Source organism: Cyprinus carpio, chromosome B7 (genome assembly GCF_018340385.1).
Source record: "Cyprinus carpio isolate SPL01 chromosome B7, ASM1834038v1, whole genome shotgun sequence".
NCBI lineage: Eukaryota > Metazoa > Chordata > Actinopteri > Cypriniformes > Cyprinidae > Cyprinus > Cyprinus carpio.
Genome location: NC_056603.1, coordinates 27,716,282 through 27,728,504, shown reverse-complemented (window position 1 = coordinate 27,728,504; position 12,223 = coordinate 27,716,282). Strand labels below are relative to the sequence as shown.

The 12,223-nt window shown below is 35.7% G+C and overlaps 1 protein-coding gene across 2 annotated transcripts in view; it reads left to right on the top strand.

Annotated features, from left to right (window-relative positions):
- si:ch211-186j3.6 (neural-cadherin) overlaps positions 1-12,223 on the top strand; it is a 244,695-nt gene that overhangs the window by 135,753 nt on the left and 96,719 nt on the right. For both annotated transcript variants that reach the window (XM_042728157.1, XM_042728156.1), the window contains exons 13-16: positions 74-323; positions 2,459-2,586; positions 7,547-7,733; positions 11,755-11,898. In XM_042728157.1, the coding sequence (XP_042584091.1) occupies positions 74-323; positions 2,459-2,586; positions 7,547-7,733; positions 11,755-11,898 (709 nt within the window). The remainder of the gene's footprint in view (positions 1-73; positions 324-2,458; positions 2,587-7,546; positions 7,734-11,754; positions 11,899-12,223) is intronic.

The following is a 12,223-nucleotide window of genomic DNA, read 5'->3' as shown; positions in this document are numbered from 1 at the left end:
AAATAAAAATCATACTGACCCCAAACATTTGAATGGTAGTGTATATATAACTATTATTATTTCCTCCTGGCAGACTATTAAGGCCACTTCTCCGCTGGGTGACCCAAGGGTGACTTATAACTTGGAGGATGGATTGGTACCAGAAAGCAACATGCCTGTTCGTTTCTACCTAACCCCGAATCGTGAAGATGGCTCTGCCTCTATACTTGTCGCAGAGCCCTTGGACTATGAGACCACCCGCAACTTCATGCTTAGGGTTAGAGCTCAGAACGTGGCTCCTGTTCCCCTGGCGGCCTTCACTACTGTTCACATAAACATCACAGGTAAAGGACATCTATGTGGCCTGGTACAGCAAAAACAGGTTTAGACATTGCCAAGAGAAAAATGTTACATTTATTATTGACTGTGTATTCCTATCTGTGCAGTCTCTTATGTAGACTAATATTCCAACTGATCCTGTAGCTCAACCAGAATGACAAACTTTCATGTAAACTTTAAATTGAATGAAAATTTTAAATTAAATTGAATAAAAATAATTGGTGCAGATCTTATATAAACCGAATTACTTCCATGTAAACCTTGAATGAGCCCATATTTAAAAGTACCTTGTATGCACAGGCAGTACAGTGAAGGACAACTCTTTTCATGTAGTTGGAAACTAAGTTGGAATAATTTAAAGGACGTGAGGTAGATATTACAGAAAGATATTAAGGGCCTGAAACATCTCAACATGGCTTTGATGTAACTGAATTTATATAAATACAAAATTTGGATTATACGGAGATGCAAAGTGTAGCTTTATCTTGAAAAGCAGCTCTTTGCATGTGCAAATGGATGTTTTCACCAAATTGCCGAACTTAGTGTGCATGTAAATATTACATCTAGACAATTTGAATTTAGATTGAATTGATTCAAATGAACAGAGATCTATGCATGTAGTCACTGTAGTGCTTGTTTACAAACCATTTACATTTATAGTTTTAGCAGACACTTTCTTATTTCTTATTAAAACAATTTACAAGAAAGTGTCCCAATATCTACACTTTAATCACATTTAAAATGACAGCTTTTAATCAGTTTCTTGTTTGAATTCCAGTTCCTTGTCCTTACACTTGTTAATTTCTTTTTATAATCCATTCATGCTCTTAAACTCTGATTATTGCAGAATGCGTCCTATAGCCACGACTCTTTAATAGCTTTTATTTCATCCCACCCTGTCTGTTCACCTCTACTTAAGCATTCCTCTGTGTTCGTCTCTTCCACCGCAGGAAGTCTCTGTACTTCCCCTGTAATTTACAGAGTTTGCCCTGCAGTGTTAATCTGTCTCTCTCTTCATGGATGAATCCCTTGCTCTCCAGTTATGACTGCTCCATAATACTGATCCAGCTACAGTTACAGTACTTAAAATATGTATGTTAATAGATCTGGAGTTGTAGGAGGACATTGGCACCTGATCAGGATCGGTTTTGTGAACTGAAGGGTAACATATTCATGAGAAACACTATCGTTCAGCGTAATCCACAGACAAATGATTCATCTGTTCTGTTGCTTTTGACTTATTTACACCATGCTTCTTTCTCCATTTAAGAGTACAGCCAATGCCACATTCAAAAGAGAGGGGGGGAGAGAGAAAGAGGCAGAGTGAAATGAGGGAGTGCTAGAGGTAGGAGGTCGTAATGGATTTGGCCTTCCTGTTTAATTCATGGTTTACGGCTTTGGCTGATCGAAAATTAAAACATCAAAGTACATCAGATGGTGATTAGTGTCTGGAATCATTGAACCCATTAAAGATCTTACTCTAAATTCCAATGTCCTCATGTCCCTTCTAGGGCTGAGAGCAGCACATTTTAGAAGAGTAGGCTTGGTATTAATTTCCTCTTGAACACACAGAATCCACTAATGTAATAAGACTTAGATAAGACATAATGTCAGAGTTAAGATAAGTCAGATTTGTTTCTGATGGAAAGCCAGAGTTTTAACTTCTTTAGCTACCAAAGATGTTTCTCTGTTTTCATGGTCAAGTGTCTGAAACTCCACAAAAAGAGGTCAAACTGATGCTTTAATGCTGGAAACAAGGCACAAATATTGATTCACATCAATAATGCCTTGTTAAAACTGTAAGTATATGTGATCTGTGCACCAAGGCCACATTATTCATTTTCTCTGAATGGCAGTGGGCCCAATATACACACACAAACATATATATATATATATATATTTTCTATTCTATGTTTTCTTTTTATTTATTTTATTTTTCTGTGTGTGTGTGTGTGTGTTCTACAATATAATATTGTTCTCTTCAATATATTATTGTTTATATTTATATGTATGTATATGTATGTGTGTGTGTGTGTGTGTGTGTATGTATATATATATATATATATATATATATATATATTCTTTAAGCAACAACCAACGAAAACTTCTGAAAATATTTGTGACTGTCTGCTGTTGACAGATGTTAATGACAACGTTCCATTCTTCACCTCCTCCATATACGAGGCATCTGTGACTGAAGGGGCGGAAATTGGGACTCTAATTCTCCAAGTATCAGCCAATGATCTTGACCTGGGACTGAATGGGAAGGTATGAACTAGCTATTCACTCAGTTGACATCCATCTGTAAATGCTGTACTCATGCAGTACAGCATTGGTTCCCAACCTGGGGTCCGCGCCCCCCTGAGTTCACAGGGGGGGCGCGGGAGCGGATATGCTTTGAGGTGAATAAAGATGCATAAAATATGTTCTACTAATAATTTTTATAAAAATATTTTTTCAAAGTTTTTAAAAAATCATATGCTAACAATGCCGATTTCAATTACAATTTCGTTATTTCAAATGTAGGCGCGTTGCGCGTGGCAAGCGCGCTCGAGACGCCGGCGCGACCACAACAGTGCCCAACATCAAATGGCAAACATAATGCAAGCGGAATGAAACTGCTCGTTATTGTGTGGTTGACGGACCGTTTATCAGTTTTGGACCAGTGCAGCGCGAGCCGATCGTGATCATGCGACGCTGGTTACTACACAGCGCTAATAAGAGATCCAGTAAAGAAAGCATTTGAATTTGCCACAGAAGTAATAACATCGCTGCGAGATCTAGAGAGAAACATTCACATTTCTCCGTTATTAACGGATTCAAACAGCGCGTGGAAACCAGGAAGAAACATTTGTGCCGCGAATGAACTATCCAGTGTCCAGATCTGCAAACATTCACCATGGATTTACTGTAGTAACACTAACTGCAAAACCCATGAAAGTTTGGCAGGAATAGTAGGCTATAATGCCTTCAAGTAACATTACGTCGGTTTTATTTTGACATTATGAATACAATTGCTGCCCTCAAATGTTAATCTGAAATAAAAAAAACCTTGGTTTATAACTACTAGGCCTACAATATTTCATTTTTTCCAAGAAGCTGTTTTGTTTTATATGCTCATAAGAAGAATCAATTATAGCTCCAGAATTACTCAAAGTAAAAAAATATCACACTTTATTATGTTAGTTTTAATATAAAAAAAAGAAATCAAGGAAATTTCTCTGGCATTTCTTTCTTTTTGCTGTATCAAAAACGTACCGAACCGTACCGTGACACAAGTGTATCGTATCGAACCGAACCGTGAATTTTGTGAACCGTTACACCCCTTATATATATATATATATATATTATATATATATATAATATATATATATATATATATATATATATATATATATATATATATATATATATATATATATAAATATATATATATATATATATATATATATATATTAGTGCTGGGAAAAAAAATTAATTGCATCCAAAATAAAAGTTTGTGTTTGCACAATATATGTGTGTGAACTGTGTAGAATTATTATGTATATAAATACACGCATATGAATGTGTTAATTTAAATTTTTTTGCATGGTATATACTGTATATACATTTTTTACATAATTTATATATAAATAAATAATTTATATATAAATAAATATAAATAATTTATATATAAATAAATAAAAATATTTAAATATATAGATGCATATGTGTGTATTTATATATACAAAGTAATTATACACAGTACACACATATATATTATGCAAACACAAACTTTTATTTTGGATGCGATTAATTTTTTCCCAGCACTAATATATATATATATATATATATATATTATATATATATATATATATATATATATGGGGGGGGGGTCATGGATTGTTAAATATGTACATAGGGGGGGCCCCAAGGAAAAAGGTTGGGAACCACTGCAGTACACTATGTTAAGCAATAAGATCTGTAAACTTCAAAGAACATCTGTGATACAACCACACTTTAAATGAGGATGAATAGAATTATATTTATTCTGTATCTCACTATGACCTCCAAAACGCACTTATTTATTCTTATAAAACCCTGGCTATTTTTTTTTTTTTTTTGGCATTATTTGTGTTATATTTCAGTGGGAAGGAAAACATGTCTATAGCTCTAAGATTTCATTGTTTTGTACAAACCCGATTCCAAAAAAGTTGGGAAACTGTACAAATTGTGAGTAAAAAAGGAATGGAATAATTTACAAATCTCATAAACTTATATTTTATTCACAATAGAATGTAGATAACATATCAAATGTTGAAAGTGAGACATTTTGAAATTTTCATTCATTTCATGAGAGCTACACATTCAAAGGTAGCAATAAGAGGCCGGAAAAGTTAAATGTACATATAAGGAACAACTGGAGGACCAATTTGCAACTTATTAGGTCAATTGGCAACATGATTGGGTATAAAAAGAGCCTCTCAGAGTGGCAGTGTCTCTCAGAAGTCAAGATGGGGCAGAGGATCACCAATTCCCCCAATGCTGTGGCGAAAAATAGTGTATCAATATCAGAAAGGAGTTTCTCAGAGAAAAATTGCAAGGAGTTTGAAGTTATCATCATCTACAGTGCATAATATCATCCAAAGATTCACAGAATCTGGAACAATCTCTGTGCGTAAGGGTCAAGGCCGGATGGAAAACCATACTGGATGCCCGTGATCTTCGGGCCCTTAGACGGCACTGCATCACATACAGGAATGCTACTGTAATGGAAATCACAACATGGGCTCAGGAATACTTCCAGAAAATATTGTCGGTGAACACAATCCACCGTGCCATTCACCATTGCCGGTTTAAACTCTATAGGTCAAAAAAGAAGCCATATCTAAACATGATCCAGAAGCGCAGGTGTTTTCTCTGGGCCAAGGCTCATTTAAAATGGACTGTGGCAAAGTGGAAAACTATTCTGTGGTCAGACAAATCAAAATTTGAAGTTCTTTTTGGAAAACTGGGACGGCATGTCATCCGGACTAAAGAGGACAAGGACAACCCAAGCTGTTATCAGCGCTCAGTTCAGAAGCCTGCATCTCTGATGGTATGGGGTTGCATGAGTGTGTGTGGCATGGGCAGCTTACACATCTGGAAAGGCACCATCAATGCTGAGAGGTATATCCAAGTTCTAGAACAACATATGCTCCCATCCAGACATCGTCTCTTTCAGGGAAGACCTTGCATTTTCCAACATGACAATGCCAGACCACATACTGCATCAATTACAACATCATGGCTGCGTAGAAGAAGGATCCGGGTACTGAAATGGCCAGCCTGCAGTCCAGATCTTTCACCCATAGAAAACATTTTGGCGCATCATAAAGAGGAAGATGTGACAAAGAAGACCTAAGACAGTTGAGCAACTAGAAGCATGTATTAGACAAGAATGGGACAACATTCCTATTCCTAAACTTGAGCAACTTGTCTCCTCAGTCCCCAGACGTTTGCACACTGTTATAAAAAGAAGAGGGGATGCCACACAGTGGTAAAAATGGCCTTGTCCCAACTTTTTTGAGATGTGTTGATGCCATGAAATTTAAAATCAACTTATTTTTCCCTTTAAATTATACATTTTCTCAGTTTGAAAACATTTGATATGTCATCTATGTAGTATTCTGAATAAAATATTGAAATTTGAAACTTCCACATCATTGCATTCTGTTTTTATTCACAATTTGTACAGTGTCCCAACTTTTTTGGAATCGGGTTTGTACATCAATATGTAATATGTACTGCACACATTCAGAGAAATATCACTTATATTTTTAATTATTTAAATAATGGTTTAATTAAATGGTTTAATTAATTTAATTTATGGTTTTGAATAAGTCTCTTATGTATAACAAGACTGCATTTATTTGAACAAAAATAATATTGTGAAATATCATTAACATGTAAAGTAACTTAGTTTATTTTTAAAATATTTTAAAATATAATTTCTGTGATGACAAAGCTGAATTTTCAGCTGCCATTATTCCAGTTTGTCGCATAATTGTTCAGAAATCTTTTATTTGGTGCTCAAGGAATATTTATTATTGCTATCAATGTTAAACAGTTTACAGTTAGCAGTTCAGCTACTTAATATATTTGGGGAAACTGTGATACATTTTCTAAGATCCTTCAATTAATTGAAAGTTCAAAAGAACAGCATTTATTTGAAAAAAAAAAAAAAAAAAAAAATATATATATATATATATATATATATATATATATATATATATATATATATATATATTTTCAACATCATAAAGGTCACTTGATCAATGATGTGTCCTTGCTAAATAAATGTATTAAAAAATAAACAAATAAATAAAATAAAAAAAACAACAACAAATTGCAGACTCCAAACATTTGAGTATGTTTCTGTTGTACTATTAGCTGATAGTGAACATGTTTGTGAAATCATTATTCTGGAGCCATGCTGTGGACCCTGGTTTCAAAGGTTGTGATTAAATAATCTCTGTGCTCAACTCTATCTGTTGAGCGGCCTTTCAACAGTCATCTGAATTACAAATTCTATGCAATGGAACAATAATGAGTATCATTTGTGGGTGTGAATGCTAATATCATTTTTTCTCTTACAATACCCCCTCACACACAGCCCCTTTTGTGCCAGGTGGGGTTTGTTTTATTAACCTGACCCCTGCAATCATTTTATTAAGCCGTTTACATTTAATTCAGCCCCTTACTTGTGTTCTCTGCTCTAATGCGGCCGGCAGGGCATCATTTAATACTCACACCATGCTGGTTTAGTGTGGCCATTCAGAACAGCTTGTCTGATAATTGTTGTTTGGGGTTTGTTGAAACAGCAGTTGGCACCTCTTCATCAATTCAGCAGTTCGGCTATCTAGATTAGCTTCATTATTCTTAACTTGAATGGCCTTGATTTCTGCTTTACATGCTGGGAAATTGCCAATGTGCGTTACAGGCATTACTGGCAGAACACGCAACAGGAGGTCTCAGCTTCAGGTCAGAGCGCTGGGTGAATAAATTATGAAGAGAAGGCTGGATTGTTTAATTACATGTGATTAGATGAGGTGGAGCATTCTTTAGCACACATATACACACAGGAAGACCAGTATAAATTGTTAATGCGTTTTTCCACAACCCTGTTAAATGTTCTGTGACAGGTTTGTCACTATTTCTCCTCTGTATGTTATTTCTTTTTGACAATTTATTTTTTATTGTGTCTCAGATCTCATACTCTCTACTGAATGACCGTAGTGGAGACTATCAGTACTTTCGCATTGATCCTGAGCTGGGCACCATATACACAGAGGCTGTGTTTGATCGAGAGACCAAGGGATCCTACCTTTTGGAAGTGAAGTCGGTAGATGGCTGGGAATCAGCCAGGCCAGGGAAGCACGGACAGCCCAACTCAGGTACAGTGAGCCTAATGTGACACCTTATATAAAAAGCAGAGTACACTGAATGTGAAAATTTAGCACGAATGTTTGGCGCGATGACACTTTTGAACTTAAACAATAGATCCCTCTATATATAAATAGATATTGCTCTATTCACACCAGGCGCGAAAAAAGCGAAGATTTTTTTTGTCCTGTATGTCGATTTTTTACCCCCGTGCCCGGAGCAGCTGAACACTGAATAAAGAGTATCCAGGAAGAGAGTGGATGCTGAGCTCTTGTTATCATAGGTATCTGAGAACAGATTTATTCTCATATGTTCTTTATACAGATTATAATTTCTGTTAATTTTCCACTGACATTTTCTTTAACTTGCAGAGAGTCAATCTAGATCTGTCGATCATGGGATAATATCTCCTGCCATTATATATGAAAAAATTAGAGAAAAGTTTTTCTATACATGAAATACGAAAGCAAATAGACATATGATTATGGCAATATATTTTCTGTATGAGTTTTATGCAGCTTGTGATATTTTTATAACAGTAAATATGTTTATGACAAATGAGAAGCAGGTGTTGTGTTCAATCCATTATAAAACATACAAAGAGTGCATGTCTGCCGATTATAGAATAAAAATCCACTCAATCAGAAGTTATTACAAGCATTCGATGATGATTTAAAGGGGTCCTATGATGCAATTTCAAGTTTTCCTTTCTCTTTGGAGTGTTACAAGCTGTTTGTGTATAGATGAGATCCCTAAAGTTGCAAAGACTAAAGTCTCAAACCAAAAGAGATATTCTTTATAAAAGTTAAGACTGGTCCACGCCCCCCTAAAACGCCTCGTTTAATTAAACACTCCCCATAGTATTTGTGACTTTTTGGGGAGATTTTAATAAGGTTCATTCTAGCACACCTCCATTAAAGGCATAACTTTTATTCTCGCTGTTGTATTGCTACCGCCGCCGTCAGATGTGCATGTTTTTGTTGTGTCGGTTTTATTATGATGATGCTAATGTAAATCAAACACACCAGTTATGTTGAAATATCAGTGTCGAATTTAAAAGCTTTGAATTTTTTTTTTTTTTTTTGGTAATTCTTGTTGCGCAATGTGGAACCTGGACTGTGGGGTGAATTGTAACATTTCACTTGTCATGTTTGAAACTAAACCATGCATTTTCTGTTTGTGTTAAAATGCCTCTAAAATTTGAGATGGTAGCAGAAAATGCCCCTGTATGAGTTCTTGTCTTCATATTTGTAATATATGACATAGTTAAGCAATACAAATGTAAGCTGTTTTTCCCCCTAAATATTAGCACAAGTTCTGATATGAAAAAACAGCACTGTTTCCACTACTGACAATTGTGTCTGGAAAGAAAGTTAATCAATATCAACTTTATTGAAGTGTTGTATTAAAGCAACATCACACTTGCAGTCAGTTTTAGACTGCTAAATACCATTTCATTCACACACAGTTCAATTACGACTTCCACTTTATATCTATTTTATAACCAGACTGCCTCCCTTAAATATTCAGGAATCATGCAGACCATATTTGAAGCTTGTGTTTGTCACTGTCACAATGGTCATTGATGCTATCAATAAAACAAGAATTTATACAATATTCATATAAGTTAGTAATTACAGCTGTCAGTCACAAACACTGACTGTTTGAACATAACCAGTGGGGTTCTGGGACCTCACAATACAAAGCTAAAGAGGATCTAAAGTTCAGGGGAATATTTCCATTAGCTGCCTAAAATATTACATTGCATAATCCATGTTTAATATAGACAGCGTGACAGTTTGATTGGATTTGTTAGACCACAGGGCTAGCCAGAGTCTCACACACATTTTTCATTCATTGTTTGGAATATTAACAGTCTCTTTTGCCTAAATAACCCTCTAACACTTGAAGTAAACTAGACAAAAAAGTTGCTGGTTTAAATGTTGATGAAGGTGCCAGAGGAGAAGGGGAGATATCAGAGAGCAGCAGGGATAGTCTGAGAGAGAAATGAGTCTGCTCCAGTACTCTCTGTCTTCCTCTGCTGTCTGTCTGCTCACAGTTTGCCTTGCACTCCAAGCAGAGGTGACATGCACTCCAGCACACTTACAACTGTAATGAAACACACAAATTTAGATGATCAATTCGACAACACGGCAGTGTCAAATATGGTCCAGCACACAGGAGACAGAGTGTTGATTAGCAGAGAGTCACATGTACACACACATAATTACTCAGAAACATGTGAACACTAATTGCACTAAGATGTTGTCAAAAATGTCAGTATGACAAGGAAACAAAACACAAGTGCTGTTTGAGGAGAAAATCACACAACAGAGTTGTGCCTCTGCGTTTGCGAGGGAAAAACATGACCGTGTCTTCATGGCAGAGCTCTGAACAACATGCCGACCTGTCAAAGGGTGGCAGCTAAGCGTATGCTGTGCTCTTTTTACACAACATAACACGTCAGAAAGAGAGCGGGATCAAGACTCGAATCAGACACTTTATCTACAAGTCTATCCGCCTCTCACAGCCCTGACTGAGCTGAAGGCTCTCAAAAGGTCACTACGTGTTTGATTGTTTGTTTAAGTTCTTCAGTGTTTCTTTAGAGCACCATAGGATTTGTTGCTTTAAAGTGATTATTTATCTAAAAATGAAATTTCGCTAGCACTTTAGAATAAGGAACCATTTTAGAACAAAGACTATTTCCCTCAATAAACTGCTAATTTGCTGTTTATTAATAGTACTGAGGTTAAGTTTTGGTATGGGGTAGGGTTAAGGGATCTAAAATATGGTCATGCAGAATAAGGCATTAATATGTGCTTTATAAGTATTAATAAACAGCCAATATGGTAGTTATATGCATGCTAATAAGCAGCTAGTTAGTGGTGGGAACTGATCCTTAAAATAAAGTGCTGGCAAAATTTTTCCAGTTATTTTACACCTGTATGTTATCTTCAGTGGAACATAAAAGATATATTGAGAAATGTCACGTTTTTTGTTTTTTTTTTGGCGCTCCATGCAGTGGAATTCAGTAGTTACTAAACCCTTTTGATGATCAGAATTCTTTAAAATGTCTTCTTTTATGTTCCGCTGTAGATAGAATGTTATAAAGTTTTGGAACAACAATAACATGAGGGTGAGTGAAGGATTTGACTCAGCCGACCCGAGTTTGAACCTGCTTTTTTCTGATCCCATTCTTCTACTTTTTCCAATTACATATCAGCTCGGAGACGCATTTATTTTTTAAATAAAAATGAATAAAATATTCCAAAAGTGGAAATAAAGTGGTATTTATTATTGGAATTAATGTGTGTTTTATGGGCATTTAATAGGCTTTGCCTTTATTGGAGGTTCAGTATGGTTGAAGATGTAGGGCTGGGCTTTAGGAATAAAAACAAGGTCCCAATATGGCAGCCATTTATCCTTTTATGATAAAAAAAAAAAATACAATATATACACTGAATTTGTTATTATTATTGCAAGCTTTTTTATATTGTACTACAAAAAGCTGTTGTGCAGGTATCTGCACTAATTACAAATAGCATCTAACACTATTTGCGCTTTGTCTTTCATTTGTGGGTGAACTTTTCCTTTTAATAATGGCTCTTATCTTCAGCAGCAGATTGTAATTGATGTGTCTACTGATAATTATATCACGTAGAGCTCATTTAAATGGGGCAAGCAACACAAACTTCACTTGCTTGCACTCAGTGTAAACACAACCCCCAGGGTTCTTCACATCACCTGATGACTTCAGACACAACATAGAGCCACACACATGAGAGGAAGATAGAGAGATGAAGATGGACAGAAAATGAATGAGACAAACAGAAGACACATGAATTTGATGGAATTGGAAATGTCAGATATTTACAAAGATGGGAGGGAGGAGAGAGAGAGAGAGAGAGAGATAGAGAGAAGTGTGGAAAGATAGAGGCAAACACTTGAATGTAAGAAAGACAAGAAAAGTGAAGTAAAGATAAGAGTGTCTGAACAAAGATTGCTAATCTTGTGTGTTTCTACTCTTGTCAGATACGGCGTATGTGCGTATTTTCATCAGCGACGTGAATGATAACAAGCCGGTGTTTGCGCAGTCCGTGTATGAGGTCGACGTGGATGAGAATGCTGACGTGGGCTCCACCATCCTCACTGTCAGTGCTAATGATGAAGATGAAGGTAAGTGAAGATGAGGATGATAGGTAGAACAATACGCTCATTTGTAAGAGGGAAGTAGGAAATATGAAGTGTTGACTCGGGGTGTAAATGAGGCTCGTAGATTTGAGAACCTGACATCACAGCTCAAGTGTGATCTTCAACACCTGATGCATTTTCTGTAAATTGCAAGGGAAATGTAGAATAATTAATTAATGAAGACCTTAAAAAAAGAACAATATCATTAACGACGAGGAAAAACTAGGCATGCTTTATTATACATTTCATTTTATTAAAAAATATGACTTCAGAAGATTAAAAATATGGAAAAATGTGGAATATCAAATAA